General features: G+C 40.0%; 2 protein-coding genes across 4 annotated transcripts in view; one reads left to right on the top strand and one right to left on the bottom strand.

The window, feature by feature from the left end:
- The window catches only part of fgf14 (fibroblast growth factor 14), a 111,071-nt gene extending 88,768 nt beyond the window's left edge, over positions 1–22,303 (top strand). For all 3 annotated transcript variants that reach the window (XM_023293306.3, XM_023293308.3, XM_023293307.3), the window contains exons 4-5: positions 16,925–17,123; positions 18,626–22,303. In XM_023293306.3, coding sequence (XP_023149074.1) covers positions 16,925–17,123; positions 18,626–18,768 — 342 coding nt within the window. In that variant the 3' untranslated portion in view covers positions 18,769–22,303. The remainder of the gene's footprint in view (positions 1–16,924; positions 17,124–18,625) is intronic.
- The window catches only part of itgbl1 (integrin, beta-like 1), a 43,740-nt gene continuing 42,643 nt past the window's right edge, over positions 22,108–23,204 (bottom strand). The window contains exon 11 of the mRNA XM_023293305.3: positions 22,108–22,868. Coding sequence (XP_023149073.2) covers positions 22,780–22,868 — 89 coding nt within the window. The 3' untranslated portion in view covers positions 22,108–22,779. The remainder of the gene's footprint in view (positions 22,869–23,204) is intronic.

Here is a 23,204-nt window from a genome sequence, read left to right as displayed (position 1 = left end):
GTAAGTAGTAAAATGTTTATAGCATCTAGAGCTACATTTTTGTACAAGTTGATTGGAGATTTTTGACATTTTTGTAAAACAGATAAATTGATCTTTTATTTTTTTGTGGATTATGGCAATATAACCATGTTATACTGCACAAAAGACAAGTTTGAGTTCTCTCTGCTTCTAGTTGTGGTTGTGCTGTTTCCATAGAGGTGCACAGTTTTATATCGTAGTAAAGAATGAGCCTACAATGAGTACACATTGAGCTGTCAAATGCAAGGTACTATTATTTCTGTTTTTCTGCAGCTATTAATTAAAAGAACACTGGAAATGTTGCAGATCCCATCTACTACCTTTGACTACCTTTGACAGATGATCTTTAGTCATCTAATGAGGAAACTCTAATCTATATGGACTGTGCTGTGGTTTCCCACCTATAGACTTTCTGTCAATTGTGCACAATAAATAAAAATGAAAACAGAAAGGAAATAATCTGTTTTTGCCATTTAATGCCTTAACCACTAGGCTGCTGGAAACCCAAAGGATGTTTCTTTCAGGAGCTTAGCATTGCAACAACAACAACAAAAACCCAAAAAACAAAACTGTATTTCAAATGAACATTTACAACTGTGGTCCCAAAGTTGTGGGGCTTTAAAGTGGATATTTGGCTAAAACCTTGTCTGCTACAGGGAAAACAGCTAAGCTTCGAGTTATTAAGTTGTCTTATAAAGAGAATTAAGGGTTTTAATGAAACACTTCCAAATAAAACACGCTGCTCATTACTTACAAAGTGAATATCAGTGAGCAAATGTTACTGGTGAAGGTACACAGTTCTAGCCTCATGATGTCGTCTGTTGTACGTCTCTCTCCTCTGAATACATTTAAAGGATGTACAGAAATATATACAGTAAAACCTTATTAATTGGAACTTCTGTAGTAGTAATTTTATCTGTTGAAGATGGAAGATGAATTCCTTTATTGTCACTGCACAGTGTACAAGAAAAGTAAGGAGCAATTCTGGCAATGCATTCACACAATCATGCATTTTTTAAAAAAATGTAGTAAGAAATGTGCAAATATAAAATCCAGACATCTACGAAAAAAAATTATGTGCGAGTGTATCTATGGAAACAGAGGGATAGCTTATTCTTTAAACAGCTTATTTAGGATATTAAGAATTATAAAAACAATAGTTTAAGTGATGTTACACTTCTGGATTTTGCACATTGCTTAGCAAAGTATGGCTTGAAACAGTGAACTGGTTAAAGTAACTGATGTCCACCCATTCCTTAGCAATGCACATCTGTGCCTTTTTAAAATACACATGAAATTATGTGTGCCAATTAGTTATATCTTAGTACTTCTTTAAGAACAGTCATTACTAAGTCCAATAATCTGTCTTCTGTGACCAGAGATCATTGCGAGGGATGCACCCCAGTGTCACTGTCACCTGACTACCACAAATGTGCATTTAATTTGGTTTTGCATTATTAATCTTAATGTATAAGGAATTATCTTCCTAACCTTGGCTTTCTGTTGGAGAGCTTGTGCCAGTCAGATAATAAACTATTACCAGTTGTTGTCTCTCAGCTGTTTATCGTTTCATGGATCAGAGATCTTACCTGCTTTTTTGAACTGGCACCAGCAAACCGCCATTTGTTCAAACCAAACACAATGAGCCTCTCTTAATGTCTCCTTGATTCTGGTGTTGCTGTCTGTATTATCTTGCTTTTTTTCTTTGAAACAACTTAGAAGTGCATGTTCAAAGCAAGGGGTGTTTATAATGCTTCGATTCAGGTTGCTACTGACAAACAAAGACACGTTTCCAGTGCGAGTGTAAGAGTGTGTTTACACCGCAGAGCAGTAGAATAAAGGAGAAACAGAAAAAGAATAGGCGCTCGGAAGTGGGAATTCAGATTTTCATCTTTGTTCCTCCATCAGACCCACTGAGGGTTTGTTAGGATGTAGAAATGCAGATGGCATCATTGTCACTTCTCCATGAGTGCATATTGCAGCAGCTATCAGAGCAAACACGTCGAGCCTGTTCACTGTATTAATGACCCCAGTTCTAGCCTAATTGCTTTCCTAGTGTGTAAATGTCAAGCACCATGCAAATACAAATGGCATACTTGTGCTTGTTGCCTCAAGAGCAGCGTTATGTGCAAATGAGCAGTGGAGGGACGAGGGCTTGTGAAGCAACAAGTAGCACTCAGGAACTGGGTATCCAAACAGTAGAATGACGTGTGATATTTATGAACTCACCCCAGACCCTGCACTCAGGAGACCTCTTCTATTTAGTACCTGTAGCTCTGTTATCACAGTTTAGGCATCTACTGTATATACTTTACCAATCCAGCCAAAACAGGCAAAACAAGCACATTATTGGAGGTAAATTCCTTACATTGCCAATACATAGTCTTTCAAAATAAAATGCCCTTCCTGAAATATATTTGACTGTTATTTAAAAGTAAAAAGCGGATTTAAAAAAACTATTTTACACTATCAAATAATGAAAATACCACATGGGGGTTGAAAAATTACTTCTCTACAGGGACTTAATTCCAAAAAAGGACATTTCAGCATCTTTTGTGAGAGCTTCCTGTGCATGACAAGCAGCTCTTTTGCATGCCACCTTCCATTCTTTTCATTGCTTTCTATTGCTGAAATAGTTGAAATTGAATATTCTGACCTGCCTTTGCTGGAGGTGGACCTCAATTCTATCAGCTGCAGTGAAGCATGTCTTTTTGCAACAAGAAATTGGACAACTTTCAGATGTGTGGGAATGTGGAATATTGGTGGAAATCTGCTCCTTTTGAGAGGAAAAAACTGTTTAAAGGAAATCTGATACCACTGTGATGGCTGAAAGTCACTGTAAAGTCATTTTTATTTATCTTTATTGCTACTTAAGATCCAGAAATGATTCATAAGGAGAAATTGTCAAGGGTTACGGCTGCTTCATCGTGGTTCAGCCCTCTGAAGGACCTCTGTGCGATGCCCACGGGGTTGCAGGTTCAAGTCTTGTTCAAGCTGTTCTCAGTAGCTGGATCAAAGTGTGGGTGCGAATGTGTGAAGGACGGAGGTGCTTTTGCTGTGACAGAAAAGCCTTCAGTTGTTGAGCCTGCCTTCAGGTGTAATAACCGCCGTCCTCTCTTTCCTCCATGAGAATCCCTCTTCCTTTTCTGTTTCCCTCTGTGAAATGAAAGTAACATTTTATCAAGCTTTACCCCTGGAGTTGTAAAAATCAATACAGTGAGAGCTCTTACAGAAAGGTTGTAAATCATGAAAATTCATTCTGTTAAATTAGAGCTAAGCCTGTCTCCGCTGCGTATGGGGCTCTTCGGACTGTGAGCACACTGTGAGTCAACACAACAGCTACTGCAGAAAAGCTGCAAATTCTGGCATTTGTGTATGCTTGACAATACATGCTTAATCTTCATACCTAATGCAGAAATACGATACTTCATTATCGGTTAATCAGACATCTGAGGGTGAGATTACATTCATCCTGCGTGGAAATAGAATCTCTAGTAGCTCTGATCTGTTGCGTGTAAACGTTTGTCCTGCACCTCGTGGTTACGATACTTCCAGCACAGCTTCACTGCAGAGGCCAGCAGGTCACAGGGAGTTATTGTGTGATACGCCCACACATCTTATTCCACTAAAAAACCTATTCACTCTCAGAAAAATCCCCACAGGGAGAGGAAGCTTGCACTTGTGGGGCTTTCAGATGAAAACACAAGCAACAGTTGAATATCTACGCTTACAATTTCATCTCACCTCCATATGTTCCTTTTGTATTAAACACCACATGGCTGCTGTAAGTGCTTCTACACCTCTGGCCCTTTCCATGTGGAGAGAAAACATTTCTCCTGGACCAGTGCTAGCAAAGGAGGATAGGCAATTGAGTGGAATGCAGCTACAAGCTTTTGGATTGGAGCTTTTCCTAGAGTTGCAGAAGCAGAGAGGCACCAGGCGGGTGGTGGGGATACTAATGAGCCCTTGGATGAACGTCCCTGTTGTTAGAGTTTTCCCCAGAGAAATAGGAGGATTTGCCTCCATGCAGCTAGATGTTATGTGTTATTTGTGCACCAAACAGCAATCTGGTCTTGTTGGAAGCTCTTCTTAAAAAGGTGCGACCTGGGAACTGGGAGCACAGATCTTATAGGGGAGTGAAACCTGGAAAGGGGACACCTGAAAGGGTTAATTTGGAGGAACCAGAGTGGTGCTTAGATGATGAATTTGTATTTTAATAGGGGTCAATATATAATTGAGGGGCTTTTGAAGTCCATGGGATATATCTTGCATACATTTTTATTAAAAGTTGAAAAAAAATGTTTTTATGTTCATAACGATCGTGTCTTTACAAATTCCATAATTATTTATTATGGGGAACATCATTTATTGATTTAAAAAATGACTGGATATCACTAAAATGTCAACTAAATAACCGTCCTAATTTAATAACAACCACCTTCTAATTAGCTAAACAATAATAAAATGAGCTGATTCAGAAATAGTTTGGATTGTGTTCTTTTTGTTAAGTTGAGATAATCATGACAGATATTTCTTTTTTGGCAATATATCCAATTTTATAGGGAAAATAACAAATTGTATCACTTTCAACTAAGTTCCCCATTACAAAAACACCTCTCAAGGAAGTGTGTTAATTCCAGATCACATGACCTGCTCCATATGATGTCATTTCCTCCTGAAGAAAAGACTGGCCAGACTCCAAGGCTTTCTGACTTATTTAATATAAAGTAGTGTGTGAGTCAAGTGTGGATTTATGGCATGTCAACAGGTTTACTACAATATCTTTCGAAATAACTTTCAATATCAATTTTACTCAGTTGTATATGTAATATTTAGAAGATTCTTTCTCTAAAAATGAGCTGTGGTGTTTGGTTAAAAGCGGCCATGTTAAATTTAGTCCTGAAAACAGCAAAAATGTCAACTATGATACAAAAAGTCCCAAAATTATATATTGACCCATAGAGTGTTTGATACAGACACCAAGTGTCAGCACAGGATCGGCTGGTTACATCTGAGACCAAAGACAGATGATTGCCCTTTTAGTCCCACAATCCATTTTACAGCTTTTTATGTTTGTAGAAGAGCTTCTGAACTGCAAGGCGAACCAAGTAAACTCAAACTTCATGCTACTGTAAACTTTGAACATGATATTGTGGCTGTAAGGTTTTTAAATCCCACCACTTTTTCCTGCATCCAAGTGAAATCATCAAGAAATGTCCATGCACATATGGGAACATGAGGTTTGCAAAGCATATGTCACAAAGGTTACTTTAACATTAGTCTGGCTCATCAGATGAAGATATAAACTTGCCATTGACAATCACAGCAATTGATAATCTCAATCTCCATTTCCTCCCTTTCCGCTAGACATCCCATGAAGAAAAAGAACAACAAGCTCCTGGGGTGCAACCTACCACACTGAAGTGAAACTTAAAGTTTTGCAGAGGATTTGGATCATGCAGTCTGGCTGCTCTGCTAGTTTGTTTTTTCGGCGGATTATCCATTTTAATCACAGTGCTTGTCTCCCTGCAAGCAAATGTTTCACCACAACTATTACATCCATCACTTTGTTGAGAACACTGAAGCTGCATCCTCTGCTTAACCCTTCCACTATGACTGTGATTGGCTTAAAGAATCACTACCAAGCCAGAGTGTTTTTCTCCCCTGTAGCAGAATGACAGCGTGGTGCAGCCAGACCTTTATGTTGTACAGAATGTGCTGGAAAAATGAGGCTGCTTTAACATTAGCTGTTCAACTGGAGCTAAGTAAAGTCTTCTAGGGTTCTGTATTTTCAGCTAGCAGTTTAAATACAGTAAATAAAAGTATTAGAGTGGGCACATCTGGGTGTTAGGAAAATGTATACCCAAGTCTCAGGGTAATTCATGCTTTGCAGCAGATGAATCCTGCCCATAATTAAGTGGTAGAAGAAGGCAGACCTGGTTGTATTACTGACTGATTGATAGGTCTGCATTATGAAATCAGATCATTTTAAAGAGTAGGCATCACAGTAAGTTACCAATTTCAATGCAAAGTCATAAAAAGCAGATTGTGATTCTGAGCTGATATTGCACAGGTATCAGAATTCCTCCCCCTACACTGTGTTATTGTAATTATGATATAGATTCAGGTTATCATGTATTTGGAGCTGCAGGTGAAAACCACCACCTCAGACTTCCAACTGAACCTTAGTGTTTCCACCAACTATTTATCACCAGCTTCAGTGAGAGTCCCCACATTTCCCCAGTCCAGTCTGTTTAAATTCTCTGTGTGACATTTGAAAAAAGCAAACCGTCCAACTGCCTGATTGACAGGATTTGGCTTATGGTTGAACTGCTGATAGGCAGGCCAGTTGGTTTCATGGTTCCTTTCTGGCTGACTGGTTGACTCACTTAGCCTTCCAGCTGTAGCCATGCCACACTTCATCCTCCCAGAGAGACAGACTGTTGGGGAATCCTCTGCTGTCTTCCCCTCATGCACAGATGCTCAGGCTGAGTGCTCTGGCTGCTTGTCAGCAAGGTTTCAGGAAGACGGACGCTGTGGAGTAGTCACTATACAGTCAGAAGTACCAACGTGAAAGCTTTCTGTAACTAAATCCCTTATTAATATGATACAATAAACCAAGTAGTTTGAAGAAATCACAGCTCTAAGTTAGCTTTTTACATCAAGCTGATCCAGATTTGCTACAGTCCAGGTCCAACATGTGCATCCTTCATTGCACACGTTGTTGTAACTGAGATATAACCTGGTTTACTGTTTACAGCCAACAGCTACTGTTATCTTTATCTATGGGCTGGACAACAACCCCTACTAATGAATGATAACCTCTTTTATGATATTATATTCAGTGACAACTTCTGACATGCCTCTCAGAAACACAAGTAACATGTTCGGATCAAATTACTTGGAAACTCGGTGCACTAAATCTGGACATGATGTACCCTGACAGAACCAGGTTCAGGGACGGCGGCCATCTGCCTCGACCGGTTGGGGTGAGAGTGGGGATGAGGGAGGTGTGGATACTATTGTGATTATCCAGTAGAAGATGTTTGGAGCTTTTCTTTGAGGGATCATCCCAGTCAAACATTTTCAAGTTTGAGCTTCTGAATTCATCTAGAGTTGCATTTACGTTTGTGTTATAGAGGTTTGGATTTACAGATCCCTGAAATTCCAAGGAATTAGTTACAGTTCATTTGTATGACTGATAGTGACCCACAGCAATCAGTCGAGGTTAGGATGCATCCTAGGAACAGATTATCTATACATAAAGATATAAATAGCTTCCATTATGATGATGCCAGGAATGGATCTGACTAAAAAAATTCAAGGACACTATGCACACCCATCCTGCTTTACTGTCAGTTTTACTTTAAATTGGACCAGAATTTCTAAAATAAGCACCATGCTGTATTGAAGGAAACTCAAATCCAGCAATGAAGACCATAAACTCAGTAAAAAAAATGTTTATTGAGGTAGCAAATCAAGGAGAAGTTGGGTCATTTTCTCATTAACTTCTATTCAGATGGGCTTCTAGTTCCAACCAGAGGAGTCGCCCCCTGTTGGCTGTTAGAAAGAATGTATGTTTAAAGCACTTGTAACAACGTCACTTGTCATATTCAGGCACTGTGTCAATCTTTTATATGGAAATCCTATACCATTCTTCCTGCCATGTTTAGGCTACAGCAACTCAATCAACTTAAAAGAAAAGCCACACGTCAAAAAAAAAAAAAAAGCTCTGGATGGGATTTTTTCAATAATAACTCAAACACCATAGAGAATTTCATCGTAAAACTCCATTAAATTAAATTTTCTATAATATGAAACAGGCAATATTTAACATACGGAGCATAAAAGAGGATGTGTGCAACAAACACGGGTAAATTTTGCCTCAATAAAGTCCTTGCCATGTTCCAAGACCCTTGTTAAGCTTTTAGCCGCCCTGAATCATACTGGTTCCATACCTGGCATCAAATCATGAAAATTTGAGTGTGCCTGCGTTTGTGATAAGAGGTGGTGCTCTGGCACAATCTCAGGCCAAATCCGGTACCAGAATTGCACTGCACAGAATTTTATCTGCATAAACACAACCTCTGCTGTGCCATTCCACCCACTCAGTGCACCGGTGTCACAAAAGACCAAAGGGCAAAAAATGCAGGTGTGCCTGACAAACATGGCAACGCACCTGGATCTTGGTCTGCCTCTTCCTTGTGTGGAAAATAGAACCCTTTATCCTCCAGCCAGATGAGGGATTTATTTGTAGTTATAATGGCAAATTGCCGCTGCAAGTACAGTTCAGCTCTTGCCGACAGGAAAGCATAACGGGTAAGGTGCGATAAAACCCTGAAGTCAACTGTGAAAAATGATTTCATAGTTTAGGAGAGCAGGATATCCATGGCCCATCAGATGATCCTGTGATGAGATGTGGCATTATCTTTGAAAGGCCCATTTATAACTCAGTGCTGGCCATGTCACATTATACTACCACTACTATTATTATGGCCTTGCACATAGTTTGCTTGCTAGTGTATGCCTCACACACGTATGCCTTCCCATAGAAATAAGCTTTTTCTGACATCACAAGTAAGTCATTAGGCTAGCATTATTCTATATTTTCTCTTTCTTTAATTTTTCTTCAACAATATACCTCGTGAAAAGGTCAAATCCAGCATCATATTCGGCTGGAAAAATCTACAGAAGATGCAAATCTGTCAGAAAAGAACTGTCACAATTGCACTGTTTTATTTTTGCCATTTTAAGTAAGGAGTATGTCACTCACTGAGAAAGTGGGGCTGAAAAAAGGGGTTTCGGTCACTAATAGGCTTCTTTGGTGCAGAGGAAAAAGATGCATCAGGCTCTGGATACAAAGACAGTACTTGTTAGTTGAATTATTTCGTTGTGGGCTTGGAGTTTTTCATGGGAGTTGATGAAAATAAGAAAAAATTAAGAACGTTTAGTGAAGTTTTCTCTGCTGTTCAGTTGGTTTGAATGGGTGAACCTTTTAACTCTAATAGTTTAGACAATACAATTGAGTAAGACTTCAATTTCTACATGAAAAATAACAGAAACTAGCAACAAAAACAGCAGTAATAACACTGCTAACACTAAAACTAGAACAACATTGCTAATATGAATAAGAACACAAACTATTGTTACAAACTGCACTCATTTCTAATGTGCTACTGTTTCATGTACCATCAGATACAACAAAAACATCGTTCTCTCTTCACATGCCACAGTCTGTTCATATAAACGAACGCTTACTGGATTTGAGAGTTGAAATGAGGGAGATGTTTAAGTGCAAAGTAGCTGGAGAGAGAATCACTGACAAGTGAATCTACAAGGAGAAGACATGCTCTTCCTCTTTCAAAAAAACTGGGACACTGTTCCTGAGGGTGTAAACAACACAAACAGAGCAGAGACACAAACACACAGAGAGAGAAGCAGCTCTCTACCTGCAGACACACCTCTCATATTTTCATTTTTTCCCGTATGCACACTGTAACTCTGCCCCATCTAGAAACCGGTCTGTGTTTGCAACACGTCTGAGACACGCTTGTCAGCTTGTTGCACAGGGTAGACTGCTGGCTTGCCTGACGAGAGATGACTAGCCAATCTAGCGAAAATCTGGCTGCCTTGACACCAATCTGGCACCGATTTACGGATCAACAGCGGAGTGGACAAACACACACACGCACTCGAAGCCCCACTGATTATGTGTGGGTGGCTGCACTCCCCAGCAGGCTCTCCCACAATGTTGTGTGCATATATTTTGTTTTTTAGTATGAGCAAAGCATTTTTCTTCTACAGACTTCACTGCAGTGATTTATTCCAAAGCCCTACACATTCCAAGCATTACTTTAATATAAGTTTTAATTCAAACCGAAAAAAACTGTATTAGTGGTGTTTGTTTTTCAGTGCAAATAATGAAAAAATTTGTTATTTCATGATTTCAGTTGAAAACGTCAACTTAATGTGTGTTATAAACTCCATTTTAGATTAAAAAAAATAGTGTCACTTAAAAAACAGTTGATTGATGAATTTGGTTAGTCAGAAAATCAGATGATAAAACTCAAAATAAATCCTTATTTGTATTCACTGCTCAGCCAGTAATCCAGCTGTGCCCGAACTGTATTTTACATTTTATGATGCATAAACATCCATTTTGGCAGCAGCATGAAGTTGCCCTTCATCTGATTGTTGAGAGCATCAGGGAATTTTTATTTTTTCTTCCATTTTTATTGAATTCTCTCCCAGAGTCTCTTATTCAACCGGCAGAGTATTTCACACCAAAAGAGACACACTTAGCACATTTTTAAACCCAGATCTTAAATCTTTATTGGACATTGCATGCCACATGTTTATCTCCCACTGAGAATAGCGACACTTCAGTGTGTGTGTGTGTGGGTGTGTGTGTGGGTGTGTGTGTGTGTGTGTGTGTGTGTGTGTGGGTGTGTGTGGGTGTGTGTGTGTGGGTGTGTGGGTGTGTGTGGGTGTGGGGGAGCTGTACTGGTTCAGTGTTAAAGGATCTCTGCCTTCAGGGGAACTTTATCGAAATCTTAAGTGCTTCTGGTGGTCAAACACTTAAAAGGTGTCACATGTATTTTCTCATCCTTCCAGTAGACGCTATACAGCGTAGTACATATGCATTTTGGTCAATTGGGTAAAAAGGATAAAGAAAATTTGCTCTTATATCTCATCAAGTGATGCAAAACACTTGAACTGCTAAGATTATACAATTAAAGAAATGAACAGAATTACTTGTTTGCTGCACTTTTACTTTTTAAACTCTTGTATTATCAAACACAACCTTGATGTTTCATAACCAACATTTAGATTTGCTTTTCTCCAAGCCGCTCATAAAACATGATATTATTTTTCACATGTGACTCAGTGTTGAAAAGTATGACAACACACCTTATTTTTTATCTATCTGCAGATCCAAAGATCTGTGAAGGCTAGGAACAAAGTCAAGATAGAGTTCTTTGACGGTGAGGTTCAGTCAGGAGGTCGCCTTCATCTTACTTTGACTTTTGTTCTCTGTTTTTCTGTCTGTCATGCACAAATGTGTAGTTTTTCAAAGGATTTTCATAAAAAACACAAAACATATTACTTTTTGAAACTAAACTCTGAGTGTTCAGAGATCAGTATCGTAAGTGAAACATTAACATATTTTCCTTTTCATGGTCTTTTATTCATGTCGTGTGCAGTCAGATCATTCAAGGAAAAGAAAAGCTGAAACTGTGCACTGTCTGTGTACACATTTCATCCAGCTGTTTACCGGCAGCTCTCCTCATTTGGTCCCTGTCTCCTCTCCTTCCTCTGAGTGTGATAATCAGACAGGTCTGCCGAAGCCCCCATTGTCTGCACACACCGTCTACGTGACTCTTATACATATGAGAGCAGCTTAGCGCTGTGAATGCCGCTCAGCTTTCTGGAGGTTGACCTTTTTCCATGGATTAATAGGTTTTATGCTGGCAGCATTAATAAACAATTTCTTCGTTTCCACAGTGGGGTAGTGAGCAGTCACTCTGCATATTAATGCGAACCCCCCCCCTCCATACTAACCTCCTCTCACCTACTTTTAGGCGGTCGTGCTCTGCAATCACGACCTGGTTTTTTTGTTGTTGTTGTATCTTTGTTTTAGAGAGACTCTCTTAGCTCTCTTTTTATTGCCTATTCGCTCTTTTTCAGGGCTTTTTATTTGAAACTCCCACTCCCTCCATCTGTCTGTTTGTCTTTTCATTATCTGTTTTTTTTTTGTAGAAATTGTTTTTCTTTCCTAGATCCACCCCTTTTCCCCCTTAAAACCACACACCTTTCCCTCTTTGAGTCAGTCTGCCTGATTTTTCTTTTCCAAGTCAAGCTGCTTTGTTTTGCTATGACCGTTGTTTATTTCCGTCCCTGTCTTTTTGCTTTGGTGACTGGGGCTGATTGTGTAGGGCTGAGCAGTTCTGGCCCTCACGCTGTCTGTGGCCAAGGTCAATTATGGCCTTCCCGTTCAGAGCATGGCCAATCACGAGCCAGGGAGCCACTGATGTGGAGCGCCAGGCGGGGGAGATCGAGCAGGAAGAAAATCAACCGTTTGATGCCTCAAAAATGATTCGATTTTCCACTGGTGTGAAAGTGTGTGCTGTGTCTGAGTCTCCTTCTCCTTGTTCGCCTTCAATGTCACCCATATTTTCTCAAAATATTAGTTTGATGTTGGGCAGAATTATACAGCAGGCACCTGTGAGTGGAAAGGTAGTGCTGCTTCTTTTTTATATTATTTTTTTTCACTCATATAACTCATTCTATTCCCTCAAAATCCTACATTTCAGAGTCAGACTGTGAGAGACTATTTTGTTTGGAGGGAGAATTAATTCCAAAGGACATTGATTTAGTTTTTGTTTAATATAATTGATTATATCATGGTACTGCAAGGGTTTTTTGTAAGTATATATTGTCTAGTTGCTCCTCTGTTTTGCCACTAACAGATAATTAAATAAAAACATTAAAATGAAAACAATTTCTTCAAGAAAAGCACAACTTGTTTAGGAAGGGAATCGCATTTGCTCCACCTTCATAAAATCTTATTGGAGAGTTGCTTATCTGAGATATTGCCAAGACTCTTCCATGCATGAAATCATTTGTCAGTTTTTTTCGAACCATTTAAAGAAAAATGTTAGAGGATCATACAAAAGACTTATTAAATGTCAGTGTTCTGTTTTCACCCTTTGGTTTTTCCACCTTGGAGGCAGCAAAACAAGCTATAAGCCAGATACTGATATATTATACCACTATTTACTTACCTTATTATCCAGGACTTGTGGGGCAACATTTGTAGTAAACTGGAGTAGATACGACTGAACTGAAACAGTAAAAGTGTAGACTGTTAAACTAACACAGCAATTACACTCACTTCAAGCATCAAATTCAAATTACATGCAGTCATTTGATCTTTTGTTAAGATAAAAGTGCCTATTAATATTTCTTCAAGGAAAGTAATTGCCATGGAAGGTAGAGTTTTTTAACCTTTGTGCCAACAATTTAGGTAAAATTATTTCCTATTGCAATTTGATGTGCACAGTCTATGCTAAGAGGTCATTAGTTGTCCACAATGAATACAAATAGCAACAGGAAGGGTTCATTTTTTTGTGGCAAAACAAATAACATATTAAAAGCATTTGAATTGTCCCGGACATTCGGCACACTTTAAAATGCCATCATCACACAATGCGTCTGACATCAGCTGCCTTCACTGCTCTGAATCAAAGTGATTACGGTGACTGGCCGTGCCATTCCACAAACAAACCACCTCCACTCGCTGAGCCTCCGTAAACAAAGGCTGCGTGTCTGTTCGAAGGCATTTGATTAGCCACAATTACAGCCTTGGCACTGGCTTGTATGATTACTTTGACTCGAGGCTGTTTTGTAGGTGTTTTATAAGTAATCAGTGCTGGGCTAAACCTGGACCAGCATCAGAATGATGTGTCTAATTACAGCAGCCAACCAACCCGGGGTGCAGCTCACCTGATGAGGAAAAAAGTAGAATTAATTACCTAATTGGAGCAACTCAAAGAACCATGAAGGTAAAAGTGTTTGCCTTGTAATCGGCTCAGCAGCAGAGTTTGCTGTAGCATCGGAGGAGCATGTTTAACCGTTCTCCCAGAACAGTGACTATTTGGTTCAACAAATAAACCTTTGTTCGCTGTTGTTGCTAAAGATCAACCGGAGGAGTGGGTTTTTTTTGAATACAAATGACATCCCTCCCTCAGGGTTAGACTTTGCCTTTGTGATTTGGAATCTGGTCATTTGTATGTATTGTGTACAGTCGGTAAAATTGTCACTTTGTTTGCAGTCAGGACGCATCCTAAACCCTTCTGACAACTTGGACATAATAAGAAGCCATTTGATAAACTACTGCTTGCTGCTGATACACAATAAATAATGATGGGGCTGAGCTCGTGCATAGTCCCGAGGGAATGTTTGTGTATTTGGTTTGAAACGTGCTGTCGTCATGCTCAGGGTTTTATCATTTAGGGCTCAGTTTTTATTGCTTCAGCCTATAAATTGTTCGGCTCAATGCTGTCTGCAATGGAAGCAGCATTAACAGTTGTGATCCTAATCCCTACATTTACCACTAGAATAGACAGAAGTTAAGTCTCTTGTGTAATGTAATCTCTGACGAGACAGACTAAAGTCTGGATGTGGAATTTCCCAACATATATCTCTTGCAACAGATCACAGCTCTGACCTCTCACTGCCTGCACTGACAGTTTTGCCTGTTTCTAACTGTAATTGAATGTGCAGAATCACATCACAGCACCTCTTCTGGAGTCTTTTTTTGACTTGTCAGCTGAGGCTGCTGTTATGCATCATGCATCTGTGCCCTTCCACTCAGCTCAGAAATGCCCACGAGTCCTCAAGCAAGGATAGAGAGGGCGTTCAAAGTACAGCCGGGTGCTCCTCAGGATCATTATTATCATCTCTCCACTCCTTCCTGCTCAGCTCTGCTTTCAGCTGAATGCTGTCTGGAGGATAATCTCTGACAGGAGTAATTCACTAAAGGGCTAATTACATGATAATCATGGCATCGTGTGTCCTGTGTTCAAAACTGAGTGTTTAGCCCATAAATAACGTTCTGCACTGCTGCAGGAGAACCATAAGGGGAAAACCCCACCGTAGTAACTACAGCATGTCAGTGGCAACATGGAAATAATACCAAGAAGATTAAAATATTGTGGTATATTTTTCTAAGGATGGCATGGTCAGTTGGTCAGTTGCTGCGGCACTTTGTTCCAGGCTGAATATGTCAACAGCTATTTCATTCTGTGCACTCATGGCACCAGCAGACAAATACTACTGACATTTCCTTTATCTTATTATTATTATCATGTTGTGTTTTTAGCAAAATACAGCGGGTCCTCGACTTACACCAGAGTTCCATTCCTACACTGTGACCTACGTCAATTATCGCCGTAAGTCGGAACTCTGGTGAAAATGGAAACAATGCCGTTAGGTGCATCACGATATCGATCAGTTTATATATTTGTATAACTACAGTAACAAAAACAGTCATTAGCTCACACTGAAACACAACACGGTAGGAAAATACCGGCAAAAATGTAAACAAAGCCGTCTTATAGTGCCATGTGACTGTTGTACAGACAGTATTCGTCCGCTCCGCTTGTCAACTATTTCCACTGAACCAGTTCTGACATAACGACAAAATGCCGTACGTTAAACCGAGGACAGGCCCCGTAATCAGTTCCGACAAAACGGCGAAACAACGCAAGTCCAGGACGTCGTAAACCGAGGACCTCCTGTATCTTCACAGTTTTTAGATGAATTTCAATAAGATTTAGTACAGAATATCATGGCCCCCAGAGGATAGACCCACTTGACTGTGTTTCCACCAACTTTTCATCTAACACAACCAACTAACAGCTCAAGTTTTCACTTATCTCAACATGTATGTGACAAAATTGTATGTAGATATTCATAATCTCCAGATGATGAGTCCTATTAACTTGATTTATTTTTCATCTAGAGCCACCACAATATTGACTTTTGTGGTTTTTGTAAAATGTCACACCTTAACAATTCCTTAAATTTTCATCAAGCACAATTGTCATCTCAAAAATGTTCTTTGCTTTAAGACCAAAGTCCCATCAGCCCCAGCTGGACTTTAGTCTGGTGATACACCAGTAACTAAGACTGTGAACACGATCGACATTGAACCTGCTCAACATCAGCATAGAATCAAAGAGGTACAGGAAATTAGATCATCACAGACCCTGTTTCATTAGACGTGTGTGTGTGTGTGTGTGTGTGTTTGTTTTTTTACATTAATTAGCATAGAAATTAGTTCACAGTGGTTGGGTGATGATACTGCATACAACACAGCCACTGTAAATATTCTACAGTTTGCTTCTTTCAGGCAGAGAAATTGAAGTGCTCCTTATTTTGGATTCCTGTTATGTGACATTGAGAACCGCGGTGGTACGAGATGAATCAGAGGTTTTTATATACAATGTCAGGGGCGCAGTGTGAACTGCTCACAACAGATGTGGTGAAACTCTCCATTGTGATGAGTGCGCTTTGATTAATACACCCTGAATGAATGCCTTTATTTTTAGCCTGGCAGGGCGGACAGTGTGGAAACGCTTTTTATTACCCTTCTGGTTGGAGATGAATTGGTAACAGCGGAGAGAGATGTGGTGCCTCGCTGTTCATTTGTCATTGCCAGATTGAGGTGTAAAGGATGGAAGAATCACTTGATTAGGCCTATCATTATTCGTGCAATGTTCAGAACACAGCCATAGACAGATTGCTAAAAGCAGACATAGTGTTTGGGAAGAATGATCCCCTTTGGATTTTCCCAATTAAAAAAATTGGAGGAACTAGTGAAGTGAGTCTGGCTAGACATCCAGGGGCAGGGAGGTTTGATTTCTCCATCGCTGATGTCCTGAGGTCAGAGCCTAACAATATATACTTTCTGCTGGGAACATGAACTAATTGACTAAACGAGTGCTCTTACATCTGATGTCAAGGTTAAGACCAAGGAGAGAATGAGAGTTGCATTTCATCAGAGCAGGTCATTAGGCTTGGCTTGAATCAGACATGATTATAGCGACAGAGGCTCTGCAATGCTCATCTTTGTCGAGACAGGTAGAGGTATGAAGTTCGTTTCACCTGCTGAGGCAGTTTCTGCACCTGCCATAACATTATTCTGTACCGCGTGAAATAAAGGTGACATTTGTCCTGGTGACCGCCACACGAGTTCAGGTATAAATTATGGATCTGACATCTGTTTCATTCCTACACAATGTTGAAGCATGAATCATTCATTCCAGTCTACTTGAATGTCTTCCACATACATTATTGTCAAATGAGATTTCATATCTGCTGTTTCTGTCTGTCTCCGCAGGAACTCTTTACAGCGGAATGCAAGTTCAAAGAGTCGGTGTTCGAGAACTACTATGTGATCTACTCGTCCATGTTGTACAGACAACAGGAGTCGGGGAGAGCTTGGTTCCTAGGGCTCAATAAAGAGGGCCAAGCCATGAAGGGGAACCGAGTGAAAAAAACAAAACCAGCTGCTCACTTCCTGCCCAAGCCATTAGAAGGTACGTAACAGACACCCAGAGGACGAGAGGTCAAACTGGAGCACTTTCCTTTTTAATTGCACCAAGGTTCAAGGTCTCTGTAGTTGTAACCGACAGATTATGGTCCTTGCCAATTATTGTGGGGTATATTAATTATTAATTATTAGCTACTCTCACAGTGGCTAAGGCTATTCTAACAGCTAGCGGCTTAGTTAGAATGCAGCCACAGATTAACCTGAAACAGAGTCTGGAAAGCAATAATTAATAGTGTTTTAAGATATGTACCTTTCTTGACAACAAAAAATTATATAAAAGTGAAAGATTAAGAAAATAAAGAACAGCAGATGATCATGCTCAGTCGATCTCATATAAAAGGATAAAAATGTGTTAATTTAATCTATCCAAATCTTCTAATTTGCATATTCAGTTGTAGCCACCCTTATTAATGAAGAAGCCTAGTTTTGGACGGCAGGTTCTCTGATATCACATGCTGTTCAACCATTACATTTAGTGTATATTGGTTCCAAATTGATTTTTTTGATCGCCAACAATCAGCATCGCTATCGGCCTTGAAAAACCCATAATGGTCGATTCCTAATAAAAATAAAATATTGCAGTATCTGTGAATAATGTACAGCATTTTAACAGACTTGCAGGGACACAGGAAGCATTGAGTAGCATTTCCTCCTCGATCTGTCTTTACATTTGTAGTACTTGAAGTGCTTTTTTCACCTGTCAGCGTTGCATGAGACCTTGTTAGTGAAAACCCGACATCTTCCTGCAGCAGAAAACATAATATATTTAGGTATATCTAAACATAAACATTGTTATGTTTTCAGGGTAAAAAGCATCACTGAAAACAATGACTACCCTCAGCATGTGTCCTTATTATACTACAAGACAGCTGTCTCATACTATAAGACATGATTCCATACTCAGTAATGGTACAAGTACTGTATACGAAATCTCTGTTTGACAGATTTTCCTATTTGTGTGCTGATTCACTGTTTTGCTGCTGTAAGCAGACAGTGTAGGAGGCAGAGCGGCTCTGTAAGTGCAGCCTGAAATGTTGATTGTCCAGCAGATGCCACCATGACTCTCGTCAGCCCCCAGCCTGATTGCTTCCCATCATTTAAGCACGGAATCAGGTTTGAAGTGTCTCGTCAAGACAGTAATACTGCTGTAGTGTGGCGGCTGTAAAGTGGTGGATAATGAGACACTTTCCACTGTTTGGTCAAAAAAAAAAGATTCAGAATCAGACCTGATGGAGAGAGAAGCCCAGTTAATCAAAAAAGGTATCCATGTGTAAATGAAAGGTTGTCTTCAGTGCAGGCTTTGGAGAATGTTATTTTTTCCTGCATACAACCTTGTAAAGGAAACATGAGGCAAGAACAGTAGTGTTAGGGGATAAATGCTCCTGAAATACTGTAGTTGTAGACAACTCCAAAGTACTGAGAAAAGGTTCTTGCTAACAGCTTTTCAAGTGTTCCTCTGCTTTCTCTCCTTTTTTTCTGCTCCTCCAGTTGCCATGTACAGAGAGCCATCGTTGCATGATGTTGGAGAGACAGTGCCCAAGGCGGCAGTACCTCCCAGTAAAAGCACAAGTGAGCCAGCGGTGATGAACGGAGGTAAACCTGTCAGCAAGCCCGACAAACCCGCCACATAGCCACACCTGACCAGCGCCCGGTGTGTGTGTGTGTGTGTGGGTGTGGAGGGGAGGAATGTGACGGAGGCAGGGCTTTTTTTTTTCCAACTAGACTCCAGACCCTCTTTCTTCTGTGGATCAGATCCAGGCGAACCTCCCTACCTTTTCTCTTTCTCACTCCTCCTCCTCCTCTGTCTCCGCCTCCCTTTCTCCAGCCGTTTTCGGATGGATTCTGAGGCGGCCGAGTTCGTCCAGCACAGGAGGGAAGAGGACATCTGATCATGGAATGCCTTTAGATTCCTCTGAAACTGTGAGAATTCATGTGAATAACGCATTTTTCACAATGATGCTTGTGGTACTTTTGCTTGATGATGGTTCGTCCAAAAAAGAAAAAAAACCTCCCCCCCTCCTCCTCTCTATAATGCCCTGTTGCAGCAGAGTCTGTGTATCTTCAGATCTATTTTCTATACCACAGTTCACCAGCTATGTTCTGGGATAGAGACTGTATACATAGAGTAAATATTTGGACTGTTGTCCTCTATTTTTTACGAGTATGTTCCCCTCTCCCTCTCTTTCTATCTCTAGTCACATACTTTTCTCTTTGTCAAGTAACCTAGAAAAGAAAAAAACATTTTGCAAGGGAATTGTGTGATTTTCTAAGAAACACATTCACACGGATGTGGCATAAGGAAACACAAATATACGAAACAGTCCAAAATTTTTCTTCTTTCCTACAACATGCACACACTTGCAGACAGACACACAAAGTTTGTGTGGAGAGATCCGAGACGCTGCTTTTTTTACAGCAGATAAAACCACACTGGAGGCTGGCAGATAGCTCCTGCAATCATAGTTGATGAAGTGCTAATTACCGACACTGCAATCAATGCGAGGAGCTCCCTACACACAAACACACACACACACACACACATTTATAAGCAGATGTGCGTGTGGGTGGGAGAGCGCTGTAAGGAATGGTGTATACATATCACTATCTAAGTCCCACCAGCGGTTCAGTCCGCCTTCTCTGGTAAATAGAAAACCTGAAGTCTATTTTTCTTTAATCTTATTTCAGAGCATGGGCTCTAGGAATATCTCTAGGCCTTGTAGGCCTCTGTCCCTCACTCACTGACTACTTTGGACTACAAGGCAAGGCTTGTGGCTTTGACCCAGATGGTCTATAACTGCAGCACTGGCAGCCATCTTATGGCAGTGTCTACTTAAAGCCAGAAACAACATGGCTGAAAACCAGTAGGTGACATTTATACTGGCTGCATCCCTATTTGGTTCAGCAAACTAAAGCATGGACAAGGTTAATATTGTGTTCTCTCTTCTTGCAGCAGTTATACAAGAGACGGCTTATATTGTAACATTTTCACTGTATAAACCTTAGGGAAAATGACTATTAAAAATCATAACTTTTTAAATGACTAGATATTATTATTATTATTATTACTATTATTATTATGAGAGGATTTGTCTTCTAGCTCAGCATGCAGAGTCCAGTACTGATCATCTTGGCCTATCACGTGCCTGTTTGGACCTTGATTCCCGGCATGCAAAAACAGGTTCCCAGTCCCCACTGGGCCAAAGGTGCCTCACCCACCCGATACATCCATGTAGAGGACACGTAGCATTGTTCATCTGAAAAAAAACACACTCACATGCATTCATTCTGAAATGACCAAAGTCTTTTTTCATCCCAAGAAGAACCGATTCTTTAAAAAAAAAGAGAAAAAAAGAACACAAATCCGACTCTCTCTCAGATTCAAGTCATTGAAGCTTTCACTGTGATAGCGTTTGTTCTGTCCAAAAAGAATCAACTCTGCTCAGACCCGCAAAGGTCTTCTCGACTGATGTCACTTTGGAGAAGTACATATACCTTGAATTAATCACATGCATGTATTTTCTATAAGGAACAAGGTATGGGCATTGTTCTTCACTCTGTGTAAACGGAAGAGCACTGAGGTTCAGTATGGGTGTTGAATGGGCATGTTGTAGGCTACGGCTAATCTGAAGGTAACTCACTGCACTTTGTTTTGCATTTTCATCACGACTGTTAGCAGTTTATCAAAGCTCTGTCTGATCAATACATCTATAACGTTTGTCTTGCTTTTAATGATTTTTTCCTACTAGTTTTGTTAGATAAGATTTAGATGAATAAAATAGATTGTTGCTGCTGTATGCTGCTAAAATCGCAACTATATTAACAAATTGATTTGGTAAATATAATTTTATGAGTTTATTGGGATTATACATGACCATTTTCTTATTACAGCACATCAAAGCACATTAGTTAGATGTCAATATTTGTCTGTACAAAGCTGTTAATGCTATAACAAAAAAAATACTCTACACACACACAGACACACAGACACACACACGCACACACACACACACAGACACACACACACACACACACACACACACACACACACACACACACACACAGGAGCTGGAAAGCACTGTAGCTGTACCTCATTGCAGCCAGTCATCCTCCACTCCTACAAACTCTACATGCTGGGCTGGTTACTACTCCTGCAGTCCAGTCCAGTTAACTGGCTCCTCCAAGGCTGACTTTATTTTTGTAAATGACTGGTGTGTAAATGTACATCTGTTTGGATCTCTGTAGCCACCGTTTCTACCTTCTGTTTGTTCGTTTGTCTTTGTTTGTCCTCATTTCTCGTATACGGGTCGTGCGTGATGTGGTTTTTTCAGATCCCAGTCACTTTTTTGCTTTGTTTCCGAAATTTCTTCCAGTTTCCTTCGTTGCCTCTGTTTTATTTTTCTTTTTTGTACGTTGTCCCATCTGTTGCATGGGGAGAGGATGGCATTGAACTGCATGTAGTAGGCTATGTCTATCAAGAACTGTTGGTATGTACCGCTAATTTTACATATATGCAACGAGTTTGTCTACACTATACAGTTTGTGTTTGTTGTATACACATATACAACATATTGAATAAAATATTTATATAAAGGTGTACTGTAATGTCAGTAACATACTTAATGCAATATAGTGTGCAGTATATTATTGCACCTGTCATTTTTTGATGGGACAAAGAAAAACAGAGGGGTTGGCTAGTTTAAGCATGAAAAAAGGCCAAAGTAGAATTTACATTAAATTTTGTTTGTGACTTCGTATTGGTTCTCTTTTCAAGTGGTGACTGAGCTCTTGTGTCAATGCAGCTCTCATCCCCTGATTACCACCTTTTGAAGTGACATGGAAAAGCAGCATGCCACAACCGAACTATTTATGCCCTTCTCTTTGTTTCTTCCACCTAGAATTTAACCTTGTCACCACTAGGACAGATGCAGATGACATGGCAGATAGTTTGGTTCCTGGTGGAGAAGAATAGGCACTATTAAAAATGGATTTATTTTCAAAAAATATATATATACCATTGCAAGTATGCCCATTGGAGTTATGTCATGTTATAACAAATTTGTAACCATGTATGATTAAGGTCTTCGCATTGTTTTCCATGCAAAATGTTGTCATGCGGCACATTTAATGTTTTATTATTAAAAAAAGAAATAAAAACCTCAAAGAGCAGCCTCTGCCTTGAGTAAACTTTCAGAAACTTTGGGAACGAACACCACTTGGTAAAAGCAGGCCTACGTCTTCCCTCTGAATCATACATATTCCAAAAAATGTTAATAATACGTGTTTTCTTCTTTCCAGCATTTGGATTGTACCTGCATCCTATTAGTTTTAGCCGTAAGCATTCCTACAGTATGGGGGTAAAAAAAAAATACATACAGCTGTTTTTATATATAATATGTTTAAAACAGAAAAGTATGGTTGATTCTTATCACCTAATCCAGTTTTAATAAGGATCATTTGTAACCGGTACAATAAAACAACGAATACTGTTAGTGATATGCAGAATTACATCCAGGTTTAGTCTTCTCTTTCCTCCGGTGCTTTCAAATCTGTGGTGTTTCTTTTACCAGCTTGTTCGTGACTGGTGGCAGGTGGTGATGCTCTTGGTCACTCTAGTCTCTGAAGCCCCAGTGTCCTGTTTCTCTTCAGTACTCCGCTCCCACCCAGATTTCGCAAGCGTTCCCCGTCCAGCCGTCCCAACACTCGCAGTTGCCGCAATTGCACAGGCCATTCCCTGTGAGGAGACGTGAGAAGAAAAGCTGTGAATTAAAAGAGCTGCGCCATCATGCCTGACCTTTAACAAGGTTCCTCTTTTCACACCCTGCTTCCCTGGGTGCAGCTCTCTGGCAGGGGATGGAGGCCAGCTACATTACTCAGGACAGTTTGTAGTTTTCCACTGCTTTTGGTTACACCGCAGAGGAGGAAACTCAGGTTTAATTACTAGTTAAAACTCTTTTACTTTACAACAGCATCACCTTTGTGCAGATATCCCAAAATCACACTAGTCTTTCTTGCGAATGTCTTTTTTTGTATTGTACAGGGTGTCCCTAAAGTCTAAACACATAGGAAA

Source organism: Amphiprion ocellaris, chromosome 11 (genome assembly GCF_022539595.1).
Source record: "Amphiprion ocellaris isolate individual 3 ecotype Okinawa chromosome 11, ASM2253959v1, whole genome shotgun sequence".
Lineage (NCBI taxonomy): Eukaryota > Metazoa > Chordata > Actinopteri > Pomacentridae > Amphiprion > Amphiprion ocellaris.
Note: the sequence above shows the minus strand (reverse complement) of the source record. Positions and strands in the feature narration are given on the sequence as shown.